Raw genomic sequence first — 25,016 nt, forward strand, 5'->3', positions numbered from 1 at the left:
GCGTACTTACACATTCCGATTTGGCCACCGCATCAGAGGTTCTTAAGGTTTGCGGTACGGCAAACCCATTACCAATTTCAGGCTCTACCGTTTGGCCTCTCGTCAGCGCCTCGGTTATTTACAAAAGTGATGTCTGTGATGATAGCTCATCTCAGATCCCTGGGAGTGATAATAGTTCCGTACTTGGACGATCTGCTCATCAAAGCTCCGTCTCAACAGAGGCTCCTCCAACATGCGTTGCTAATGTACTAGTTCAGCAGGGTTAGATTGTCAACTTCAAGAGATCACATCTACTTCCGTCTCAATACGGTAAATCAAGGAGTACAGATTATTCGTCATCTGGTACACTTAGTGCTCAAGCCACGCACATAAAAAGGTACATTTGTGCATTCGCCTCTTAGGCACAGTGGTGGCGGCTTTCGAAGCGCTTCAGTTCGGAAGATTTCACTCACGCCCTTTTCAACTGGATGTGCTCGCACAGTGGTCGGGCTCGCATCTGCAGATTCACCACAGGGTGAGCTTGACGCCACGGCCCAGAGTATCTCTACTTTGGGGTTCAAAGTACACAATCTAACCGCAGGAAAACGGTTCGGCGCCTGGAATTGGATAATTCTAACGACGGACGCGAGTCTCAGAGGTTGGGGAGCTGTAGTTCAAAATTGTCAGCTCCAGGGTCTCTGGGCGGATCACGAAAGATTGCTGTCTATAAATGTCGTGGATCTCCGGGCAATTTACAATGCGCTACAACAAGCAGTGCACATGCTTCGGTCTCAGACTGTCCAGGTGCAGTCAGACAATGCGACAGCTGTCGCGTACACAAGGAGGAATGAGAAGCCGCATGGCCATGCGGGAAGTAGCTTGAATCCTCAATTGGGCCGAGCATCACCAAGTGATATTGTCGCCAGTGTTCATTCCGGGAGTGGACAACTGGGAGGCGGATTATCTCAGCCGTCGGGATTTTCATCCAGGAGAATGGGTATTAAATCCAGAAGTGTTTCACATGTTGGTCCGAAGGTGGGGTTACCCTCAAGGGGACCTGCGGGCATCTCGCCACAATCATCAAACGCTCCAGTATGTGTCCAGAACGGGAGATCCAAAGGCAGTGGCGGTGGATGCTCTCACAATCGCGTGGCCGTATAGCCTCGTGTACCTGTTTCCACCGTTTCCGCTGCTCCCTCTGTTGCTAAAACGGATCAAAAGAGAGTCCGCCACAGTCATACTAGTGGCGCCTCATTGGCCTCGGAGAGCTTGGTTCTCGGATCTCCGCGGTCTACTCGCAGACGATCCTTGGCCGCTCCCACTACGTCTGGACCTGTTACAATAGGGTCCGTTCCTTTACCCCGATTTAGCGCGGCTGCGTTTGACGGGGTGGCTGTTGAGACCGCCCTCTTAGGAAGAGAGGGCATTCCAGAATCGGTTATACCAACCATGTTACGTGCTAGGAAGCCAGTTACGGCAGCTCATTATTACAGAATTTGGCGTGCCTATATAGGTTGGTGTGAAGCTCGGAAGTTTCCGACATCATCTTTCAAGTTATCCCGTCTTTTGTTATTTCTACAGACGGGGCTGGATGGAGGACTGCGTTTATCTACACTAAAGGTGCAGGTATCTGCTTTGTCAATTTACTTTCAAAGACGATTGGCTCTGTTGCTGTCTGTACACACTTTTCTGCAAGGTGTCCTCAGAGTACAGCCTCCATTCATTCCACCTACAGCACCATGGGATTTGAATCTGGTTTTAGATTTCTTACAGTCTTCATATTTTGAACCCTTACAACTAGTGGATATTAAGTTTCTCACTTAGAAAACAATGTTTCTACTAGCCTTAGCTTCGGCAAGGCGTGTTTCAGATTTGGGTGCCTTGTCATGCAAGCCACTGTATTTGGTGTTTCATAATGACAGAGCGGAACTTCGGACGAATCCCGCTTTCTTACCAAAGGTAGTGTCATCTTTTCACATCAATCAACCAATAGTAGTTCCTGTGTTAACAGGAAATTCTAGAACTTTGGATGTGGTACACGCATTACGCGTTTATGTATCCCGAATGTCTACAGTTCGTAAGACGGATACGTTGTTTGTACTCTATGATGCTGCCAAGATGGGTTGGCCAGCTTCTAAGCAGACCTTATCCAGATGGATTAAACTGACCATACGTCAGGCTTACCTTCATGCTAGGTTACAGCCGCCTACATCAGTAACAGCTCATTCCACATGTTCTGTGGGAACTTCATGGGCAGCTAGTCGTCGTGCTTCTACGACGCAGCTTTTCCGTGCGGCTACGTGGTCATCAGTGCACACGTTTGTGAGCTTTTACAAGTTTGATACTGTTGCGGCATCAGCATCTAGCTTTGGCCGACTAGAGTTACAGGTGCCAAACAGCTCTCCCGCCCACGGGGGAAGCTTTGGTACGTCCCAAGAGTACTCCAGTGACCCCTAGTGGATGAAAAAGAAAATAGGATTTTGGTACTTACCAGGTAAATCCTTTCCACCCAGAGCAGTTTTACCTGGTTTGTGGTAAGTTCTTATGGGAACACACTCTCACCGACTGGTTGAAATTATCAGGTTCTATCGGTTATGGTGTCAACTGTTTAGTTGTCAGTTACGTTATGTGTCAACTTTATTATTGTCCGTTATGTTATAATGTTATATGTAATTCTCCATTGTTCATCCTCTCTGTCGCTCCTGTTCGCCTCAGGAAAAAACACTGAGGTATTCTGGGAATATGGGAGGGAGGAGAGTTACTGAAATTTAAATATTCAGTGCCTGTCCTTGCTAACACCGTCCATATCCCAAGAGTACTCCAGTGCCCCCTATGGATTCAAAGAAAAGGATTTACCTGGTAAGTACCAAAATCCTATTTTCCTGTAGAGCTCTATGGAAATATTTGGATGCCGTTTCACTTTCTTTCTGTCTTATGGAGAAAATTTTATTCCACTTGACAATGGTGGGGAACTACAATCCTAATTGTATATTAATTTTCCTTACACTCTCCTGGTTGTACTCATCAGTGAGAGGCACCTCTGCATCTAATTTACAGTATGTTATGAATTTCGTGATGTCAATATTAGAGGGTAGACTCGCTCTTAACACTATCCCCCAATCTTTGTGGGCTCATAGGCATTACCCAATTCCTTAATGAATTTCTGGCATCCGACTAGATCTTTTCTGGGATTGGGGAATTCTGACATAATTGATTTCAGTTCTGATCGGGACCATGGACAATGCATTGCAATGTTCCTGATGGGAGTTACTCTCTGATTATCAGTTTTCCCATTGGGGACTGCAATCACCCTGACTGGGTTTAACTCAACCACTTAATTTCTGTTTGTCTCTATAATATGGGGGGCTACTGTCTCTGTATAATGTATGGTGCCGTACTTACCGGTGGATATGACCTCACCTGCCCCTCCACTGGGGGGCATCGTCACCACTCTTACTGGTTGGGCCGTGCCCACCTGAGTGTCATGTATGGTAGCTGCTAGGGAGAGGGCTGAGATCATGCTGGGCTCGTCGTCTTCCTCACAACCTTGGGGAGGATTCAAAACCGGATACAACTTGCTGGGATTAGGGGTAGTACAATTGTTATGCATGCTCCTATTATTTACCGATGTACCATTGGTTGTAGCTGTTTTCTCTCCATCGACATATGGCGGCGGTGGTGCACCCGCAATCACATTCCTGTCAGGTTTGGAAGTTGCTGTTCGAGCAAGCTCCCTTTGCATGTTTCCCTCTTGTTGTCATATGTTCAAACAGTTGTTATGTCACATCACTACTTAGACACAGCTAGCATAGTTGCACGGGACCTGACTGCTTACTCGAGCCATGCATCTCCTGATGAGTGCAATATTGAGGCCAGATATATGAGAACACATCTGTATTATTAACAGAGACAGATGCCAGACTATGGTATTTGGGAGTGGTGAATATGCAGATGACCTTTATGTCTTCCCATAAATGTTCTAGAACTCCGTGTGGTATACCTGGCTCTGGTTTAGGCCCAGCGTCTGCTGCAGGTCTGCTTATCAAGGTTCAATCAGACAATGTAACAGTTGTCATTAACATAAATCATAAAGGGTGCACCAGAAGTTACCAGGTCATGTAGGAAACGCCAAGAATTATAACCTGGACCGAAAAGGTTTCCTCCATCTTTATCGGTTGTGGACAACTGAGAGGCAGATTATCTCTAGGAGGTTTTCCAACTTCTGGTAGGCCGGTGAGGTCAGCCGGAGATTGGCTTAATGGCCTCTTTGTTGAAAGTTAAAATGTACAGGTTAGATTCTGAGACTCAGGGTTAATCTCATTGTCGCTCTGTCCATCCCCTGGTTATTCAACCAGGACTTCTTCCCTCTAATTGCTCTCCTTCAGCACATCCTAAAATAGCTGAGGAGAGAAAGGATCCTCTTCAGTTAGGGATGCTTCTTTTGCAATGACCTTCCACATCTAGCTTTGATGGGGAGAATATTAAGACAGCTCTCCTTAAGACTAGAGGTTTCTAATTCACAGTGGTTAGGATAATGCTTCATGCTCAGAAACCTGCTATTTTTCTTGGTGCAAACAACAAAGGTTTTCTCCTTCCAGTGTTCCGTCTCTCCAAAGTCCTGTCAGTCCTCCAGAGGGGACAAAACTTGGGTTTGCATATCAATTCCCTAAAGGTGCAACTATCCACATTTTCTGTATTCTTTGAGAAGGAAATTCTGACTATTCCTGCCATGCACTTTTTTCAGGATATATTGCACAGCCTCCTTTTGTGCCTCCTTTGGGTCCTTCAAGAACCTAATTTTGAGCCCTTGGTATCTGTGGACCCATGGTTTTTGACTTGGAAAACTCTTCTTATTGGTCATGGACACCGCCAGGATGGTTTCTGAACTCTCTGCTTTGTCATACAGATCTCCTTATCTTTCACCAGGATCGGGTGGTTCCATGAAACAGAATGAAAGTGGTCACCAGTTACCATATAAACCAGGAATGGTGATGCAGTCTGGTACAACGCTACTTCTGCTGAGGTATATGTTGTGAAATGATCAATGTCTGGTTCAAACAATTCATGCAGTACCATGACAAGATAAACGATAAGAAAGAGAACGCAAACTTCTGTGTAGTAATCACTGAACCCACAGAGTATAATTGGTCATACATCTGATTATTTCCCATATACGACAGCCTCAAACCCAACAGATAGTCCTCATAGTGTAACATCTCAATTTATCAAACACTAAAAATATCCACCATAAGCTGAATAATGGTGACACTGTGGGGTAAATCACTAAGATGGGAGTTCTTTTGAAGATGGGATGTTGCATATAGCAACCAAACAGATTCTACTACTTATCTAAATACCTGGAATCTGATTAGTTGCTATTGACAACATCCCATCTTAAATAGAACTCCCATCTTAGTAAATTTACCCCTTAGAGCCTTAGTCCCAGATGTAAAAGTAAAACCTCCATGCCGGGTAACATCAAGAAGGTAAAGGATTCTGGCTCTGGTCTACTGTATCACAGTCCGGGTCACCAGCCACCAACACCGGGTCGCCAGCCACCTCCACCAACACCTTTTCATTGTACCAGTCCCTTTCAATGAAATAGTGGTATCTGCTCTGTCGAGGGGTAGTCTGGTGAGTCAGGGGCAGTATCTGCTGTCGGTGGGTAGTCTGGTGAGTCAGGGGCAGTATCTGCTGTCAGGGGGTAGTCTAGTGAGTCAGGGGCAGTATCTGCTCTGTCAGGGGGTAGTCTGGTGAGTCAGGGGCAGTATCTGCTGTCGGGGGTAGTCTAGTGAGTCAGGGGCAGTATCTGCTGTCGGGGGGTAGTCTGGTGAGTCAGGGGCAGTATCTGCTGTCGGGGGGTAGTCTGGTGAGTCAGGGGCAGTATCTGCTGTCGAGGGGTAGTCTGGTGAGTCAGGGGCAGTATCTGCTGTCGGGGGGTAGTCTGGTGAGTCAGGGGCAACTCTACATTCTTTGGAAATGTGATGTCAACCCGGAGCACGCAGACACAGGACTAAAGACCTGTGTCACCCTGATCATCTGTTCTTTCTCTATGATGTCCCTAAGATGAGTTGGCCTGTATCCAAGTAGACCATTGCCCGCTGGATCCATCACACACATTTAATTAAGGTTATAGTTTTGACACCTTTGCCTCTAGTGATACTAGGTTTGGGTGTAGGGTGTTGTCTACAGCACAAGGGCACCACCTCCCTAAGGGACAGCTCTGGGACATCTCCAATGTCCCCCATGGATGAAAGAAAACAGGATTTATTTACTGGTTTAATCCTTTTCTCTGATAACATGAGAGACACTGGATGCCCTCACTGGTGCTGGCAGTAGTTGATGGGTCCTTCCTAGCCTTGCAGTCAGATTATTTTCTGCCTGTGCTGTTAGGACTTTTAACTTTTTAGTGTCCAGACTCCAGCACTATCTATACCCCCAATGTCTCCTCTGTCCTCCCTATTATCCAAGAAAAGGATTTAACCGAAGTACAAAAATCCTGTTTTCTGAGGCCACTCCGATGTAAGAGGGTTTTTTCCTTCCAGTGTCACAACACCAACATGGGACCTCATTTTTGCTCCTTATATTCTATAGGAACAGTGTTCCTTTCACCATGGAAGATTGCAGCATGGTAGACAGGTATGGGTGACTCGACACCCTGTTACTGTGTTTCTACCTCCAGCTCCCACCCGCTATCCTTTGGGACCCTACAAGGCTACATTCTCAACCCTTCTTGATGTAAAAATATCTACACAACTCCTTTGGTCTCACTTACTGGCTGATGACACCAACTCAGCCCCTCCTCTTTCTGTCTAATGCCGCCCATACACATAAGCCCCGATTCCTGGATTCCAATTAACCAATCAGCAAAAGACAAAAATTTGAGGTCAAGAAAAACAAATCATTTCAGAATGTTTTTATTAGCTCCAGTTTTTGAGCTACACAACTTGTGCTACATAAACTTTAATAATATAGTCATAGTGAAAAGCAATTATTTGATATTTTCTTTACACAATATGTTTCAATTCAATTATTTGCATATAAGAACACAAAACAAAACAGACAGCAACCAAAAGAATGGTCTCAAATAGTGGCCTATTCATGACAGCGCTTCCTCTTTTCTTGTCACTTCTTCTGCGGCATCTCGTCACTGTCCAACAGTAGTCAGCAAGCACAGAAGTGTTCCCCTACACTGATATCTCCCTTCTATTGCTGAAATGTCTTTGTGGAATCACTCACTGGGCCTAATTCAAACCTAATCGCTAGGCTGCGTTTTCGAACAGCGGGCGATCAGGTCAGAACTGCGCATGCACCGCAATGCATAGGCGCGTCACACGGGTACAAAGCGGATCACCACTCAGCGATGGGTTTGTGCGATTGATCCGTTCACATGGGTGTTCGCAAGGAGACTGACAGGAAGAAGGCGTTTGTGGGTGGCAACTGACTTTTCTGGGAGTGCTTGGAAAAACGCAAGTGTGTCCAAGCGTTTGCAGGGCGGGTGTCTGACATCAATTCCGTCCCTGAACAGGCTGAAGCGATCGCAGCGGCTGAGTAAGTCCTGGGCTGCGCGGAGACTGCACAAAATCTGTTTGTACAGCTCTGCTACACATGCGATCGCACACTTGCAAAGCGAAAATACAATCCCCTATGGGCGGCGACTATACATACGCAGGATTGCGGGGGAAAAACCTAGTGGTCAGTAACACAGTCCAGATGAGAATGGATTTTGAGTGAGCCTAATAGATGATACTTTTCCAGGAGGTTGGTCAAAATCTCAACATAGTTTCCAACTCTTGTTACCGAATAAGCCATGCATAACACCTTTCCAGGCTTCCGATCAGCTTTCTCATTAATCTGGAGGACTCGGCTGAAGTTTTCATCCTTAAGAAGTTGACAAATTTGCGGACCAATGCATCTTTTTTGATAGGTTTAGCCAGTTATCGATAACGCCGATCCGACTTTTTTTAAAAGTCGAATCGGCATTGTCGAAAATGGGCCAAAAACCTGTCAAAAATGCCGACTTATTTGACAAAATATGTGGGTCCACGGCTAATCCGCCGATCCACGTATTTTCCGAAATGTCGGAAAAACGGCAATAGACTTGAATAGGTCAAATCCAGATTCGACCTATAAAAGTCAGAAAATGCAGTTTTTCAGACTTGTCGGATCAATTGAATAGACCCCTAAATAAGAATACTAAAACTTTACAGGTTTTCTGCATAGCACAGAATTCCACTGTAGAGAAATGCTGACGATCACAGGTTTTCTGCATAACACAGATTATGGCACAGGTAGTCTGCACAGTGGAGTAATGCTGACAGGTAGCAGGTTTTTAGCTTAGCACAGATAACTTCACTATATTAAGTAGAAGTGAAGACAGTGAAGGAGTTTCTGCCCACTGCATTACTCTGAGAACCCGCTTGGCTCCTAGTGGTTGAGGTAGACATATGTTGATATATACTAGGTAGCCTGAATGAAGATCTGTTGTACTAGTTCCAGCATTATGACTGCAGAATGTATGTAGAAGATCTGTTTCTGTTGGAACCAGCAGCAGAATACCAGGTACTACTCCCCAGGCCAGAAGAAGACTTGCAGCCATCTGTACAAGACGTGGGAAGGAGCGTCTTATCAGCAGGTGAGTTGAATGAGGCCCCAGAGCAGTAATGAATGGCTGTTACCTGACAGGAGAATCATCTGAGAGTGGTCCCAGTGATGTAGACTGGAGGTGACAGGAGAATCATCTGAGAGTGGTCCCAGTGATGTAGACTGTGGAGGTGACAGGAGACTCATCTGAGAGTGGTCCCAGTGATGTAGACTGTGGAGGTGACAGGAGAATCATCTGAGAGTGGTCCCAGTGATGTAGACTGTGGAGGTGACAGGAGAATCATCTGAGAGTGGTCCCAGTGATGTAGACTGTGGAGGTGACAGGAGAATCATCTGACAGTGGTCCCAGTGATGTAGACTGTGGAGGTGACAGGAGAATCATCTGACAGTGGTCCCAGTGATGTAGACTGTGGAGGTGACAGGAGAATCATCTGACAGTGGTCCCAGTGATGTAGACTGTGGAGGTGACAGGAGAATCATCTGACAGTGGTCCCAGTGATGTAGACTGTGGAGGTGACAGGAGAATCATCTGACAGTGGTCCCAGTGATGTAGACTGTGGAGGTGACAGGAGAATCATCTGAGAGTGGTCCTAGTGATGTAGACTGGAGGTGACAGGAGAATCATCTGACAGTGGTCCCAGTGATGTAGACTGTGGAGGTGACAGGAGAATCATCTGACAGTGGTCCCAGTGATGTAGACTGTGGAGGTGACAGGAGAATCATCTGAGAGTGGTCCTAGTGATGTAGACTGGAGGTGACAGGAGAATCATCTGACAGTGGTCCCAGTGATGTAGACTGTGGAGGTGACAGGAGAATCATCTGAGAGTGGTCCTAGTGATGTAGACTGTGGAGGTGACAGGAGAATCATCTGACAGTGGTCCCAGTGATGTAGACTGTGGAGGTGACAGGAGAATCATCTGAGAGTGGTCCCAGTGATGTAGACTGTGGAGGTGACAGGAGAATCATCTGAGAGTGGTCCCAGTGATGTAGACTGTGGAGGTGACAGGAGAATCATCTGACAGTGGTCCCAGTGATGTAGACTGTGGAGGTGACAGGAGACTCATCTGAGAGTGATCCCAGTGATGTAGACTGTGGAGGTGACAGGAGAATCATCTGACAGTGGTCCCAGTGATGTAGACTGTGGAGGTGACAGGAGAATCATCTGAGAGTGGTCCCAGTGATGTAGACTGTGGAGGTGACAGGAGAATCATCTGACAGTGGTCCCAGTGATGTAGACTGTGGAGGTGACAGGAGAATCATCTGAGAGTGGTCCCAGTGATGTAGACTGTGGAGGTGACAGGAGAATCATCTGAGAGTGGTCCCAGTGATGTAGACTGTGGAGGTGACAGGAGAATCATCTGACAGTGGTCCCAGTGATGTAGACTGTGGAGGTGACAGGAGAATCATCTGAGAGTGGTCCCAGTGATGTAGACTGTGGAGGTGACAGGAGAATCATCTGAGAGTGGTCCCAGTGATGTAGACTGTGGAGGTGACAGGAGAATCATCTGACAGTGGTCCCAGTGATGTAGACTGTGGAGGTGACAGGAGAATCATCTGAGAGTGGTCCCAGTGATGTAGACTGTGGAGGTGACAGGAGAATCATCTGAGAGTGGTCCCAGTGATGTAGACTGTGGAGGTGACAGGAGAATCATCTGACAGTGGTCCCAGTGATGTAGACTGTGGAGGTGACAGGAGAATCATCTGACAGTGGTCCCAGTGATGTAGACTGTGGAGGTGACAGGAGAATCATCTGAGAGTGGTCCCAGTGATGTAGACTGTGGAGGTGACAGGAGAATCATCTGAGAGTGGTCCCAGTGATGTAGACTGTGGAGGTGACAGGAGAATACAGTGGTCCCAGTGATGTAGACTGTGGAGGTGACAGGAGACTCATCTGAGAGTGGTCCTAGTGATGTAGACTGTGGAGGTGACAGGAGAATCATCTGACAGTGGTCCCAGTGATGTAGACTGTGGAGGTGACAGGAGAATCATCTGAGAGTGGTCCCAGTGATGTAGACTGGAGGTGACAGGAGAAAGGAATGGTCACTAAGATGTAAAGGTAACATCAGATGTGAGCTGGGTCCTCAGCGTCAGTACAGGACATGGAGTGAGGAAGATTGTTCTACTCTGGCAATCCCAAATGCCTACAGCACAGTGGTTAGTACTGCTACCTCACAGCATGGGGACATGTCTCTGGTCCTGACCTGGGTCCCCTCTAGGCAGAGCGTATGTTCTCCACATTTTCCTCCCAGGTTATCGGGTTCCTCAGTAACACAGACCCTGAAGTGGGCAGAGGGGAATCTAGTGCTGGATCTGCCGGACATCAGGGAATCATGGGAATTCTATAGCGCTGTGCTATACAGTGGTGCTGTACAAACAATAATATAATAAAGTACACGGCCTGTAATCTGTCCGGGCTCTTCGGGGGAAAAAAGTACAGACACATTAATAAAATAGTGTTTATTGGAATCATTGGTCACTTTGGCACCAGCACTGTCATGTCTGCAGGAACTGACGGATCTGCTCGTTGTCTGTGAGAAAATCAAAGCGAATCAGAAGGCGGACAATGAAGAATGTGATATGCTGCATAAAGCTGTCCCACCTGTAGTAGAGACAAGTATATAAGCATTAATATGACCCTGTAATAATCCCAAATGCTGCATGACGCTTACACATCAATCCCCAGTAACCCCTGGAGCTAGGCGCTTACACATCAATCCCTGGAGCTAGGCGCTTACACATCTATCCCTGGAGCTAGGCGCTTACACATCAATCCCTGGAGCTAGGCGCTTACACATCAATCCCTGGAGATAGGCGCTTACACATCAATCCCTGGAGCTAGGCGCTTACACATCAATCCCTGGAGATAGGCGCTTACACATCAATCCCTGGAGCTGGGCGCTTACACATCTATCCCTGGAGATGGGCGCTTACACATCAATCCCTGGAGATGGGCGCTTACACATCAATCCCTGGAGATGGGCGCTTACACATCAATCCCTGGAGATGGGCGCTTACACATCAATCCCTGGAGCTAGGCGCTTACACATCAATCCCTGGAGATAGGCGCTTACACATCTATCCCTGGAGCTAGGCGCTTACACATCTATCCCTGGAGGTAGGCGCTTACACATCTATCCCTGGAGATAGGCGCTTACACATCAATCCCTGGAGATGGGCGCTTACACATCAATCCCTGGAGCTAGGCGCTTACACATCAATCCCTGGAGCTAGGCGCTTACACATCAATCCCTGGAGATAGGCGCTTACACATCTATCCCTGGAGATAGGCGCTTACACATCAATCCCTGGAGCTGGGCGCTTACACATCAATCCCTGGAGATGGGCGCTTACACATCAATCCCTGGAGCTAGGCGCTTACACATCTATCCCTGGAGCTAGGCGCTTACACATCTATCCCTGGAGCTAGGCGCTTACACATCAATCCCTGGAGATAGGCGCTTACACATCTATCCCTGGAGCTAGGCGCTTACACATCTATCCCTGGAGCTAGGCGCTTACACATCAATCCCTGGAGATGGGCGCTTACACATCAATCCCTGGAGATGGGCGCTTACACATCAATCCCTGGAGCTAGGCGCTTACACATCAATCCCTGGAGATAGGCGCTTACACATCTATCCCTGGAGCTAGGCGCTTACACATCAATCCCTGGAGATGGGCGCTTACACATCAATCCCTGGAGCTGGGCGCTTACACATCTATCCCTGGAGATGGGCGCTTACACATCAATCCCTGGAGATGGGCGCTTACACATCAATCCCTGGAGATGGGCGCTTACACATCAATCCCTGGAGCTAGGCGCTTACACATCAATCCCTGGAGCTAGGCGCTTACACATCTATCCCTGGAGCTAGGCGCTTACACATCAATCCCTGGAGATGGGCGCTTACACATCAATCCCTGGAGCTGGGCGCTTACACATCTATCCCTGGAGCTAGGCGCTTACACATCAATCCCTGGAGATGGGCGCTTACACATCAATCCCTGGAGCTGGGCGCTTACACATCTATCCCTGGAGATGGGCGCTTACACATCAATCCCTGGAGATGGGCGCTTACACATCAATCCCTGGAGCTAGGCGCTTACACATCAATCCCTGGAGATAGGCGCTTACACATCTATCCCTGGAGCTGGGCGCTTACACATCTATCCCTGGAGATGGGCGCTTACACATCAATCCCTGGAGATGGGCGCTTACACATCAATCCCTGGAGATGGGCGCTTACACATCAATCCCTGGAGCTGGGCGCTTACACATCAATCCCTGGAGCTAGGCGCTTACACATCAATCCCTGGAGCTAGGCGCTTACACATCTATCCCTGGAGCTAGGCGCTTACACATCTATCCCTGGAGCTAGGCGCTTACACATCTATCCCTGGAGGTAGGCGCTTACACATCTATCCCTGGAGGTAGGCGCTTACACATCTATCCCTGGAGATAGGCGCTTACACATCAATCCCTGGAGATAGGCGCTTACACATCAATCCCTGGAGATGGGCGCTTACACATCAATCCCTGGAGCTAGGCGCTTACACATCAATCCCTGGAGCTAGGCGCTTACACATCTATCCCTGGAGCTAGGCGCTTACACATCTATCCCTGGAGCTAGGCGCTTACACATCTATCCCTGGAGGTAGGCGCTTACACATCTATCCCTGGAGATAGGCGCTTACACATCAATCCCTGGAGATGGGCGCTTACATATCAATCCCTGGAGCTAGGCGCTTACACATCAATCCCTGGAGATAGGCGCTTACACATCTATCCCTGGAGCTAGGCGCTTACACATCTATCCCTGGAGGTAGGCGCTTACACATCTATCCCTGGAGATAGGCGCTTACACATCAATCCCTGGAGATGGGCGCTTACATATCAATCCCTGGAGCTAGGCGCTTACACATCAATCCCTGGAGATAGGCGCTTACACATCTATCCCTGGAGCTAGGCGCTTACACATCTATCCCTGGAGCTAGGCGCTTACACATCAATCCCTGGAGATGGGCGCTTACACATCAATCCCTGGAGCTAGGCGCTTACACATCTATCCCTGGAGCTAGGCGCTTACACATCAATCCCTGGAGCTAGGCGCTTACACATCAATCCCTGGAGATGGGCGCTTACACATCTATCCCTGGAGCTAGGCGCTTACACATCTATCCCTGGAGCTAGGCGCTTACACATCTATCCCTGGAGCTAGGCGCTTACACATCTATCCCTGGAGCTAGGCGCTTACACATCTATCCCTGGAGCTAGGCGCTTACACATCTATCCCTGGAGCTAGGCGCTTACACATCTATCCCTGGAGATGGGCGCTTACACATCAATCCCTGGACATAGGCGCTTACACATCAATCCCTGGAGCTAGGCGCTTACACATCTATCCCTGGACATAGGTTATTATTAGAGGTAAGGTAGGCCTTTCAGTAATGTAACCGATACACTGTCGCTGTGTAACAACTGGTTGCAGGGGGGGGGGGGGGGGGGGGCATCTGATGTGCTCCGTCTACATCACAGGGTATTTCAGTAGTCCCACACCAGCACACCCGCCCAGGGCCATTCTAAACATCATCTTCCTAACTCATGGCCCTCAGCACGCATGAAAAGCCAGACACTTCCCTCTGTCAGGATCACAAACACAGGTGAGACCGGTTGCAGCAGATACACTGACAATATCTGTGGACATTACTTGCTCTTCCTCTCTGTGTCCTCTGTATTCCATCTGTAATGTTTCATAAATTGCTTTTCTTTCCTTTCATTCCTTCCATGTTAGTTTCTCCAGAGCTGTAACACCCTTCTATCTCCCTGTATCGCACCCCTCTGTCCGTACTGCCCCCAAACTGCACTCCCTTTTATCATGCATCTTATTTTCTGATCTGTGCACCTGAAAATAGAATCCCACACATCCTATAACCGCCTGTTTCATCCCTATCACTGCTCCATCAGCTGGTGATATATCATCACATCCAGAGCCCTCTTACACAGCGTACGTGCATCTAATTAAAAACAGTATAGGAATCCAGCAAACCTCAAATTTATCACCCATCTCCTATCACCTAAATGTGTTCTATAGAATGACCGCTCTGTCTGTAACATGATATCCTTTATCCATGACCTCTCTCTAACAACCGCAACTTCCTGGCACGAACAGAAACATGTCTCACACAACCAGACACTGTCTCCCCTGTAGCCCTCTCCCACAATGTTCTCCACACATCCAGGCCAGGAAGCAGTAAAGATGGTGGGGTTGAAATATTACTGTCCCAGTATTGCACCATTACAGGTCTACCACATGTAGAAGTACAATCAGAACTATCACCCCATTATCTCTGCATGTTGCTGCTATCTATAAGTCACCTGGACCACATCAACATTTTCTTGAACATTTACTTACCCGGCTCCCTCGTCTTTTATCCGCTGACATCCCCACTATCATCATACTGTAGGTGACTTCAAGATCACTCGCTATTCATAGTCAAATGGGAAAGCCCAAGGGGAGGTTAGAGGGTATCTGAAGGCAGGATGGCCACTGCCCTGGTCATAGACACCAGACTATCCTCAGTTGACGATCTATGTAATTCCTTTCCCTCTTCAATCACCAGCGTATCGCTGGTAGTCTCCTCTCTCACTCCAAGCTCAGTGTCACTGACCTCTATCCAGTCCCCACATCCCCACAGTATTCTCATTTCAATCCATTCCCTACAAACCTTCCACATCTCAGAAGCAACTTCTCTCCGGGCATGGCAGCACCACATCCAACCCAAACCCCAGCAACAGCCCTTGTTACCCCAAATACCCTTCACATCCTGCATCAAATATAGATACTACATCCCTAGGTCCTCAGGACACTGTCCTATTCTGGTCTCATCCTACTAATCTAATCGCTCTCTGTGTTACCCTCTCTGGTGTCTCTGCTGCATGTGACACTGTGACCTCTCCTCATACAGACACTACATCCTTAGGTCCTCAGGACACTGTCCTATCCTGGTCTCATCCTACTTATCTAATCGCTCTCTGTGTTCCCCTCTCTGGTGTCTCTGCTGCATGTGACACTGTGACCTCTCCTCATACAGACACTACATCCCTAGGTCCTCAGGACACTGTCCTATCCTGGTCTCATCCTACTTATCTAATCGCTCTCTGTATTCCCCTCTCTGGTGTCTCAGCTGTATGTGATACTGTGACCTCTCCTCATACAGACACTACATCCCTAGGTCCTCAGGACACTGTCCTATCCTGGTCTCATCCTACTTATCTAATCGCTCTCTGTATTCCCCTCTCTGGTGTCTTAGCTGTATGTGATACTGTGACCTCTCCTCATACAGACACTACACCCCTAGGTCCTCAGGACACTGTCCTATCCTGGTCTCATCCTACTTATCTAATCGCTCTCTGTGTTCCTCTCTCTATGTCTCTGCTGCATGTAACACTGTGACCTCTTTTCATACAGACACTACATCCCTAGGTCCTCAGGACACTGTCCTATCCTGGTCTCATCCTACTTATCTAATCACTCTCTGCCCCTCTCTGGTGTCTCTGCTGCATGTGACACTGTGACCTCTCCTCATACAGACACTACATCCCTAGGTCCTCAGGACACTGTCCTATCCTGGGTCTCATCCTACTAATCTAATCGCTCTCTCAGTGTTCCCCTCTCTGGTGTCTCTGCTGCATGTGATACTGTGACCTATCCTCATACAGACACTACATCCCTAGGTCCTCAGGACACTGTCCTATCCTGGGTCTCATCCTACTTATCTAATCGCTCTCTCAGTGTTCTCCTTTCTGGTGTCTCTGCTGCATGTGACACTGTGACCTCTCCTCATACAGACACTACATCCCTAGGTCCTCAGGACACTGTCCTATCCTGGGTCTCATCCTACTTATCTAATCGCTCTCAGTGTTCCCCTCTCTGGGTCTCTGCTACAGGTGACACTGTGACCTCTCCTCATACAGACACTACATCCCTAGGTCTTCAGGGCACTGTCCTATCCTGGTCTCATCCTACTTATCTAATCGCTCTCTCAGTGTTCCCCTCTCTGGTGTCTCTGCTGCATGTGACACTGTGACCTCTCCTCATACAGACACTACATCCCTAGGTCCTCAGGACACTGTCCTATCCTGGTCTCATCCTACTTATCTAATCGCTCTCTGTGTTCCCCTCTCTGGTGTCTCTGCTGCATGTGACACTGTGACCTCTCATACAGACACTACATCCCTAGGTCCTCAGGACACTGTCCTATCCTGGTCTCATCCTACTTATCTGTTCGCTCTCTCAGTGTTCCTCTCTCTGGTGTCTCTGCTGCATGTGACACTGTGACCTCTCCTCATACAGACACTACATCCCTAGGTCCTCAGGACACTGTCCTATCCTGGTCTCATCCTACTTATCTAATCGCTCTCTGTGTTCCCCTCTCTGGTGTCTCTGCTGCATGTGACACTGTGACCTCTCATACAGACACTACATCCCTAGGTCCTCAGGACACTGTCCTATCCTGGTCTCATCCTACTTATCTGTTCGCTCTCTCAGTGTTCCTCTCTCTGGTGTCTCTGCTGCATGTGACACTGTGACCTCTCCTCATACAGACACTACATCCCTAGGTCCTCAGGACACTGTCCTATCCTGGTCTCATCCTACTTATCTAATCGCTCTCTGTGTTCCCCTCTCTGGTGTCTCTGCTGCATGTGACACTGTGACCTCTCCTCATACAGACACTACATCCCTAGGTCCTCAGGGCACTGTCCTATCCTGGGTCTCATCCTACTTTCTCTGACGTCCTAGTGGATGCTGGGAACTCCGTAAGGACCATGGGGAATAGACGGGCTCCGCAGGAGACTGGGCACTCTAAAAGAAAGATTAGGTACTATCTGGTGTGCACTGGCTCCTCCCTCTATGCCCCTCCTCCAGACCTCAGTTAGATTTCTGTGCCCGGCCGAGCTCGATGCACACTAGGGGCTCTCCTGAGCTCCTAGAAAGAAAGTATATTTTAGGTTTTTTATTTTACAGTGAGACCTGCTGGCAACAGGCTCACTGCAACGAGGGACTAAGGGGAGAAGAAGCGAACCTACGTGCTTGCAGCTAGCTTGGGCTTCTTAGGCTACTGGACACCATTAGCTCCAGAGGGATCGACCGCAGGACCCGTCCTTGGTGTTCGTTCCCGGAGCAGCGCCACCGTCCTTCTTACAGAGCCAGAAGCTAGAAGAGGTCCGGAAAAATCGGCGGCAGAAGACTTCAGTCTTCACCAAGGTAGCGCACAGCACTGCAGCTGTGCGCCATTGCTCCTCTTGTACACCTCACACTCCGGTCACTGATGGGTGCAGGGCGCTGGGGGGGGGCGCCCTGAGCAGCAATAATTAGACCTTGGCTGGCAAAATAATCACAATATATAGCCCCAGAGGCTATATATGTGATAAATACCCCTGCCAGATTCCATAAAAAAGCGGGAGAAAAGTCAGTTGAAAAAGGGGCGGAGCTATCTCCCTCAGCACACTGGCGCCATTTCTCCCTCACAGCTCCGCTGGAAGGAAGCTCCCTGGCTCTCCCCTGCAGTCTGCACTACAGAAGGGTAAAAAAGAGAGGGGGGGCACTAAATTTAGGCGCAGTATATAATTTATAGCAGCTATAAGGGGATATAATTCAGTTAGTCCCTGTATTATATAGCGCTCTGGTGTGTGCTGGCATACTCTCACTCTGTCTCCCCAAAGGGCTTTTTGTGGGGTCCTGTCCTCTGTCAGAGCATTCCCTGTGTGTGTGTGCGGTGTGTCGGTACGGCTGTGTCGACATGTTTGATGAGGAGGCTTATGTGGAGGCAGAGCAGATGCCTATAAATGTGATGTCACCCCCTGCGGGGCAGACACCTGAGTGGATGGAGTTATGGAAGGAATTACGTGCAAGTGTCGACTCCTTACATAAAAAATTTGACGACATGCCAAATGCGGGACAGCCGGCTTCTCAGCTCGTGCCTGCCCAGACGACTCAAAGGCCATCAGGGGCTCTAAAGCGCCCGCTACCTCAGATGGCAGAAACAGATGTCGACACGGATACTGATACCAGTGTCGACGACGAAGAGTCTAATTTAATGTCCACTAGGGCCATTCGTTGCATGATTGAGGCAATGAAAGAGGTATTACACCTTTCTGATATAAACCCAGGTACCTCAAAAAAGGGTATTATGTTTGGGGAGAAAAAACTACCAATAGTTTTTCCCCCATCTGAAGAATTAAATGAAGTGTGTGAAGAAGCGTGGACTTCCCCCGATAAAAAATTGGTAATTTCTAAAAAGTTACTAATGGCGTTCCCTTTCTCGCCAGAGGATAGGTCACGTTGGGAAACACCCCCTAGAGTGGATAAAGCGCTCACACGCTTGTCAAAAAAGGTGGCACTACCGTCTCCGGATACGGCCGCTCTAAAGGAACCTGCTGATAGAAAGCAGGAGGCGATCCTGAAGTCTGTATATACACACTCAGGTACTATACTGAGACCAGCGATTGCTTCAGCATGGATGTGCAGTGCTGCTGCTGCTTGGTCAGATTCCCTGTCAGAAAATATTGACACCCTAGACAGGGACACTATTCTGCTAACCGTAGAGCATATAAAAGACTCAGTCTTATACATGAGAGATGCACAGAGGGAGATCTGCCGACTGGCATCTAAAATAAGTGCTCTGTCCATTTCTGCTAGGAGAGGCTTATGGACTCGGCAGTGGACAGGAGATGCAGATTCCAAAAGGCACATGGAAGTTTTGCCTTATAAGGGTGAGGAATTATTCGGGGATGGTCTCTCAGACCTTGTTTCCACAGCAACAGCTGGGAAGTCATCATTTTTGCCCCATGTCCCCTCACAGCCTAAGAAAGCACCGTATTATCAGGTACAGTCCTTTCGACCCCAGAAAAACAGGCGGGGAAAAGGCGGGTCCCTTCTGTCCAGAGGCAGAGGTAGGGGAAAAAAGCTGCAACAAACAGCAGGTTCCCAGGAACAAAAGTCCTCCCCCGCTTCTTCCAAGTCCGCCGCATGACGGTGGGGCTCCACAGGCGGAGCCAGGTACGGTGGGGGGCCGCCTCAAAAATTTCAGCGATCAGTGGGCTCGCTCACAGGTGGATCCCTGGATCCTTCAAGTAGTATCTCAGGGGTACAAGCTGGAATTCGAGGCGCCTCCCCCCCGCCGTTTCCTCAAATCTGCCTTACCGACAACTCCCTCGGGCAGGGAGGCTGTGCTAGAGGCAATTCACAAGCTGTATTCCCAGCAGGTGATAGTCAAGGTGCCCCTACTTCAACAAGGACGGGGTTACTATTCCACACTGTTTGTGGTACCGAAACCGGACGGTTCGGTGAGACCCATTTTAAATTTGAAATCCTTGAACACATACATAAAAACATTCAAGTTCAAGATGGAATCGCTCAGGGCGGTTATTGCAAGCCTGGACGAGGGGGATTACATGGTATCCCTGGACATCAAGGATGCTTACCTGCATGTCCCCATTTACCATCCTCACCAGGAGTACCTCAGATTTGTGGTACAGGATTGCCATTACCAATTCCAGACACTGCCGTTTGGACTGTCCACGGCACCGAGGGTGTTTACCAAGGTAATGGCAGAGATGATGATACTCCTTCGAAAAAAGGGAGTTTTCTCTAACGTCCTAGTGGATGCTGGGGACTCCGAAAGGACCATGGGGAATAGCGGCTCCGCAGGAGACTGGGCACAAAGTAAAAGCTTTAGGACTAGCTGGTGTGCACTGGCTCCTCCCCCTATGACCCTCCTCCAAGCCTCAGTTAAGATTTTGTGCCCGAACGAGAAGGGTGCAATCTAGGTGGCTCTCCTGAGCTGCTTAGAGTAAAAGTTTAAATAGGTTTTTTATTTTCAGTGAGACCTGCTGGCAACAGGCTCACTGCATCGAGGGACTAAGGGGAGAAGAAGCGAACTCACCTGCGTGCAGAGTGGATTGGGCTTCTTAGGCTACTGGACATTAGCTCCAGAGGGACGATCACAGGCCCAGCCATGGATGGGTCCCGGAGCCGCGCCGCCGGCCCCCTTACAGATGCTGAAGCAAGAAGAGGTCCATAAATCGGCGGCAGAAGACTTTCCTGTCTTCATAAGGTAGCGCACAGCACTGCAGCTGTGCGCCATTGCTCTCAGCACACTTCACACTTCGGTTACTGAGGGTGCAGGGCGCTGGGGGGGGGCGCCCTGGGAAGCAATGAATTTACCTTATTTGGCAAAAAATACATCACATATAGCTCCTGGGCTATATGGATGTATTTAACCCCTGCCAGTTTTCCAGAAAAAAGCGGGAGAAGAGCCCGCCGTGAAGGGGGCGGGGCCTATCTCCTCAGCACACAGCGCCATTTTTCCCACACAGCTCCGCTGGTAGGAAGGCTCCCAGAATCTCCCCTGCATCCTGCAACTACAGAAACAGGGTAAAAAAGAGAGGGGGGCACTTATTTGGCAAAATAACAGATATAAGCAGCTATAAGGGATAGACACTTATTGTAAGGTTGTCCCTATACATATATAGCGCTCTGGTGTGTGCTGGCAAACTTTCCCTCTGTCTCCCCAAGGGGCTAAGTGGGTCCTGTCCTCTATCAGAGCATTCCCTGTGTGTGTGCTGGGTGTCGGTACGTGTGTGTCGACATGTATGAGGAGGAAAATGATGTGGAGGCGGAGCAATTGCCTATAATGGTGATGTCACCCCCTAGGGAGTCGACACCTGAATGGATGACCGTAATTAAGGAATTACGTGACAGTGTCGGCACGTTACAGAAAACTGTTGACGACATGAGACAGCCGGCAGCTCAGTTAGTGCCTGTCCAGGCGTATCAAACACTGTCAGGGGCTATTAAACGCCCGTTACCTCAGTGGGTCGACACGGACACAGACACTGACTCCAGTGTCGACGGTGAAGAAACAAACGTATTTTCCAGTAGGGCCACACGTTACATGATCACGGCAATGAAGGAGGTTTTGCACATCTCTGATACTGCAAGTACCACAAAAAGGGGTATTATGTGGGGTGTGAAAAAACTACCCGTAGTTTTTCCTGAATCAGATGAATTGAATGAAGTGTGTGATGAAGCGTGGGTTACCCCCGACAAAAAACTGCTAATTTCTAAAAAATTATTGGCACTATATCCCTTCCCAGCAGAGGTTAGGGCTCGTTGGGAAACACCCCCTAGGGTGGATAAGGCGCTCACACGCTTATCAAAACAAGTGGCGTTACCGTCTCCAGAAACGGCCGCCCTTAAGGAGCCAGCAGATAGGATGCTGGAAAATATCCTTAAAAGTATATACACACATACTGGTGTTATACTGCGACCAGCGATCGCCTCAGCCTGGATGTGCAGTGCTGGGGTGGCTTGGTCGGATTCCCTGACTGAAAATATTGATACCCTGGACAGGGACAATATATTATTGACTATAGAGCATTTAAAGGATGCATTCCTATATATGCGAGATGCACAGAGAGACATTTGCACTCTGGCATCAAGAGTAAGTGCGATGTCCATTTCTGCCAGAAGAGGATTATGGACGCGACAGTGGTCAGGGGATGCGGATTCCAAACGGCATATGGAAGTATTGCAGTATAAAGGGGAGGAGTTATTTGGGGGCGGTCTATCGGACCTGGTGGCCACGGCAACGGCTGGGAAATCCACCTTTTTACCCCAAGTCACCTCGCAGCAGAAAAAGATACCGTCTTTTCAGGCTCAGTCCTTTCGTCCCCATAAGGGCAAGCGGGCAAAAGGCCACTCATATCTGCCCCGGGGCAGAGGAAGGGGAAAAAGACTGCAACAGACAGCTTCTTCCCACGAACAGAAGCCCTCCCCCGCTTCTGCCAAGTCCTCAGCATGACGCTGGGGCCTTACAAGCGGACTCAGGCACGGTGGGGGCCCGTCTCAAGAATTTCAGCGCGCAGTGGGCTCACTCGCAAGTGGACCCCTGGATCCTGCAGGTAGTATCTCAGGGGTACAAATTGGAATTCGAGACGTCTCCCCCTCGCCGGTTCCTGAAGTCTGCTTTACCAACGTCTACCCCCGACAGGGAGGCGGTATTGGAAGCCATTCACAAGCTGTATTCCCAGCAAGTGATAATCAAGGTACCCCTCCTACAACAGGGAAAGGGGTATTACTCCACGCTGTTTGTGGTACCGAAGCCGGACGGCTCGGTGAGACCCATTTTAAATCTGAAAGCCTTGAACACTTACATAAAAAGGTTCAAGTTCAAGATGGAGTCACTCAGAGCAGTGATAGCGAACCTGGAAGAAGGGGACTACATGGTGTCTCTGGACATCAAGGATGCTTACCTCCATGTCCCAATTTGCCCTTCTCACCAAGGGTACCTCAGGTTTGTGGTACAGAACTGTCACTATCAGTTTCAGACGCTGCCGTTTGGATTGTCCACGGCACCCCGGGTCTTTACCAAGGTAATGGCCGAAATGATGATTCTTCTTCGAAGAAAAGGCGTCTTAATTATCCCTTACTTGGACGATCTCCTGATAAGGGCACGGTCCAGAGAACAGTTAGAGGTCGGAGTAGCACTATCTCAAATAGTACTACGACAGCACGGATGGATTCTAAATATTCCAAAATCGCAGCTGATTCCGACGACACGTCTGCTGTTCCTAGGGATGATTCTGGACACAGTACAGAAAAAAGTGTTTCTCCCGGAAGAGAAAGCCAGGGAGTTATCCGACCTAGTCAGGAAACTCCTAAGACCAGGCCAGGTGTCAGTGCATCAGTGCACAAGGGTCCTGGGAAAGATGGTGGCTTCTTACGAAGCGATTCCATTCGGCAGATTCCACGCAAGAACTTTTCAGTTGGATCTGCTAGACAAATGGTCCGGATCGCATCTTCAAATGCATCAGCGGATAACCCTGTCTCCAAGGACAAGGGTGTCTCTCCTGTGGTGGTTACAGAGTGCTCATCTCCTAGAGGGCCGCAGATTCGGCATTCAGGATTGGGTCCTGGTGACCACGGATGCCAGCCTGAGAGGCTGGGGAGCAGTCACACAGGGAAAAAATTTCCAGGGCTTGTGGTCAAGCATGGAAACGTCACTTCACATAAATATCCTGGAACTAAGGGCCATTTACAATGCCCTAAGTCAGGCAAGGCCTCTGCTTCAGGGTCAGCCAGTATTGATCCAGTCGGACAACATCACGGCAGTCGCCCACGTAAACAGACAGGGCGGCACAAGAAGCAGGAGGGCAATGACGGAAGTGGCAAGGATTCTTCGCTGGGCGGAAAATCATGTGATAGCACTGTCAGCAGTGTTCATTCCGGGAGTGGACAACTGGGAAGCAGACTTCCTCAGCAGACACGATCTTCACCCGGGGGAGTGGGGACTTCACCCAGAAGTCTTCCACATTGATTGTAAACCGTTGGGAAAAACCAAAAGGTGGACATGATGGCGTCTCGCCTCAACAAAAAACTGGACAGATATTGCTCCAGGTCAAGGGACCCTCAGGCAATAGCTGTGGACGCTCTGGTAACACCGTGGGTGTACCGGTCAGTGTATGTGTTCCCTCCTCTTCCTCTCATACCAAAAGTACTGAGAATCATAAGAAGGAGAGGAGTAAAGACTATACTCGTGGCTCCGGATTGGCCAAGAAGGACTTGGTACCCGGAAATTCAAGAGATGCTCACGGAAGACCGGTGGCCTCTACCTCTAAGACAGGACCTGCTCCAGCAGGGACCATGTCTGTTCCAAGACTTACCGCGGCTGCGTTTGACGGCATGGCGGTTGAACGCCGGATCCTGAAGGAAAAAGGCATTCCGGATGAAGTCATCCCTACCCTGATCAAAGCCAGGAAGGATGTAACCGTACAACATTATCACCGTATTTGGCGTAAATATGTTGCGTGGTGTGAGGCCAGGAAGGCCCCTACGGAGGAATTTCAACTGGGTCGATTCCTGCATTTCCTGCAAACAGGACTGTCTATGGGCCTCAAATTAGGGTCCATTAAGGTTCAAATTTCGGCCCTGTCGATATTCTTCCAAAAAGAACTAGCTTCTGTTTCTGAAGTTCAGACGTTTGTCAAGGGAGTACTGCATATACAGCCTCCTTTTGTGCCTCCAGTGGCACCTTGGGATCTCAATGTAGTGTTGGGATTCCTAAAATCACATTGGTTTGAACCACTCACCACTGTGGACTTGAAATATCTCACATGGAAAGTGGTAATGCTGTTAGCCCTGGCTTCAGCCAGGCGTGTATCAGAATTGGCGGCTTTATCCTATAAAAGCCCTTACCTAATTTTTCATACGGACAGGGCAGAATTGAGGACTCGTCCTCAATTTCTCCCTAAGGTGGTTTCAGCATTTCACTTAAACCAACCTATTGTGGTGCCTGCGGCTACTAGGGACTTGGAGGATTCCAAGTTGCTGGACGTAGTCAGGGCCCTGAAAATATATGTTTCCAGGACG

At 48.8% G+C, this 25,016-nt stretch overlaps 1 protein-coding gene across 3 annotated transcripts in view; it reads right to left on the bottom strand.

The window, feature by feature from the left end:
* Positions 1-11,025: 11,025 nt before the first annotated feature.
* ADCK5 (aarF domain containing kinase 5) overlaps positions 11,026-25,016 on the bottom strand; it is a 178,123-nt gene continuing 164,132 nt past the window's right edge. For all 3 annotated transcript variants that reach the window (XM_063921063.1, XM_063921062.1, XM_063921061.1), the window contains one exon: positions 11,026-11,182. In XM_063921063.1, coding sequence (XP_063777133.1) covers positions 11,077-11,182 — 106 coding nt within the window. In that variant the 3' untranslated portion in view covers positions 11,026-11,076. The remainder of the gene's footprint in view (positions 11,183-25,016) is intronic.

This window comes from Pseudophryne corroboree, chromosome 5 (assembly GCF_028390025.1).
Source record: "Pseudophryne corroboree isolate aPseCor3 chromosome 5, aPseCor3.hap2, whole genome shotgun sequence".
NCBI lineage: Eukaryota > Metazoa > Chordata > Amphibia > Anura > Myobatrachidae > Pseudophryne > Pseudophryne corroboree.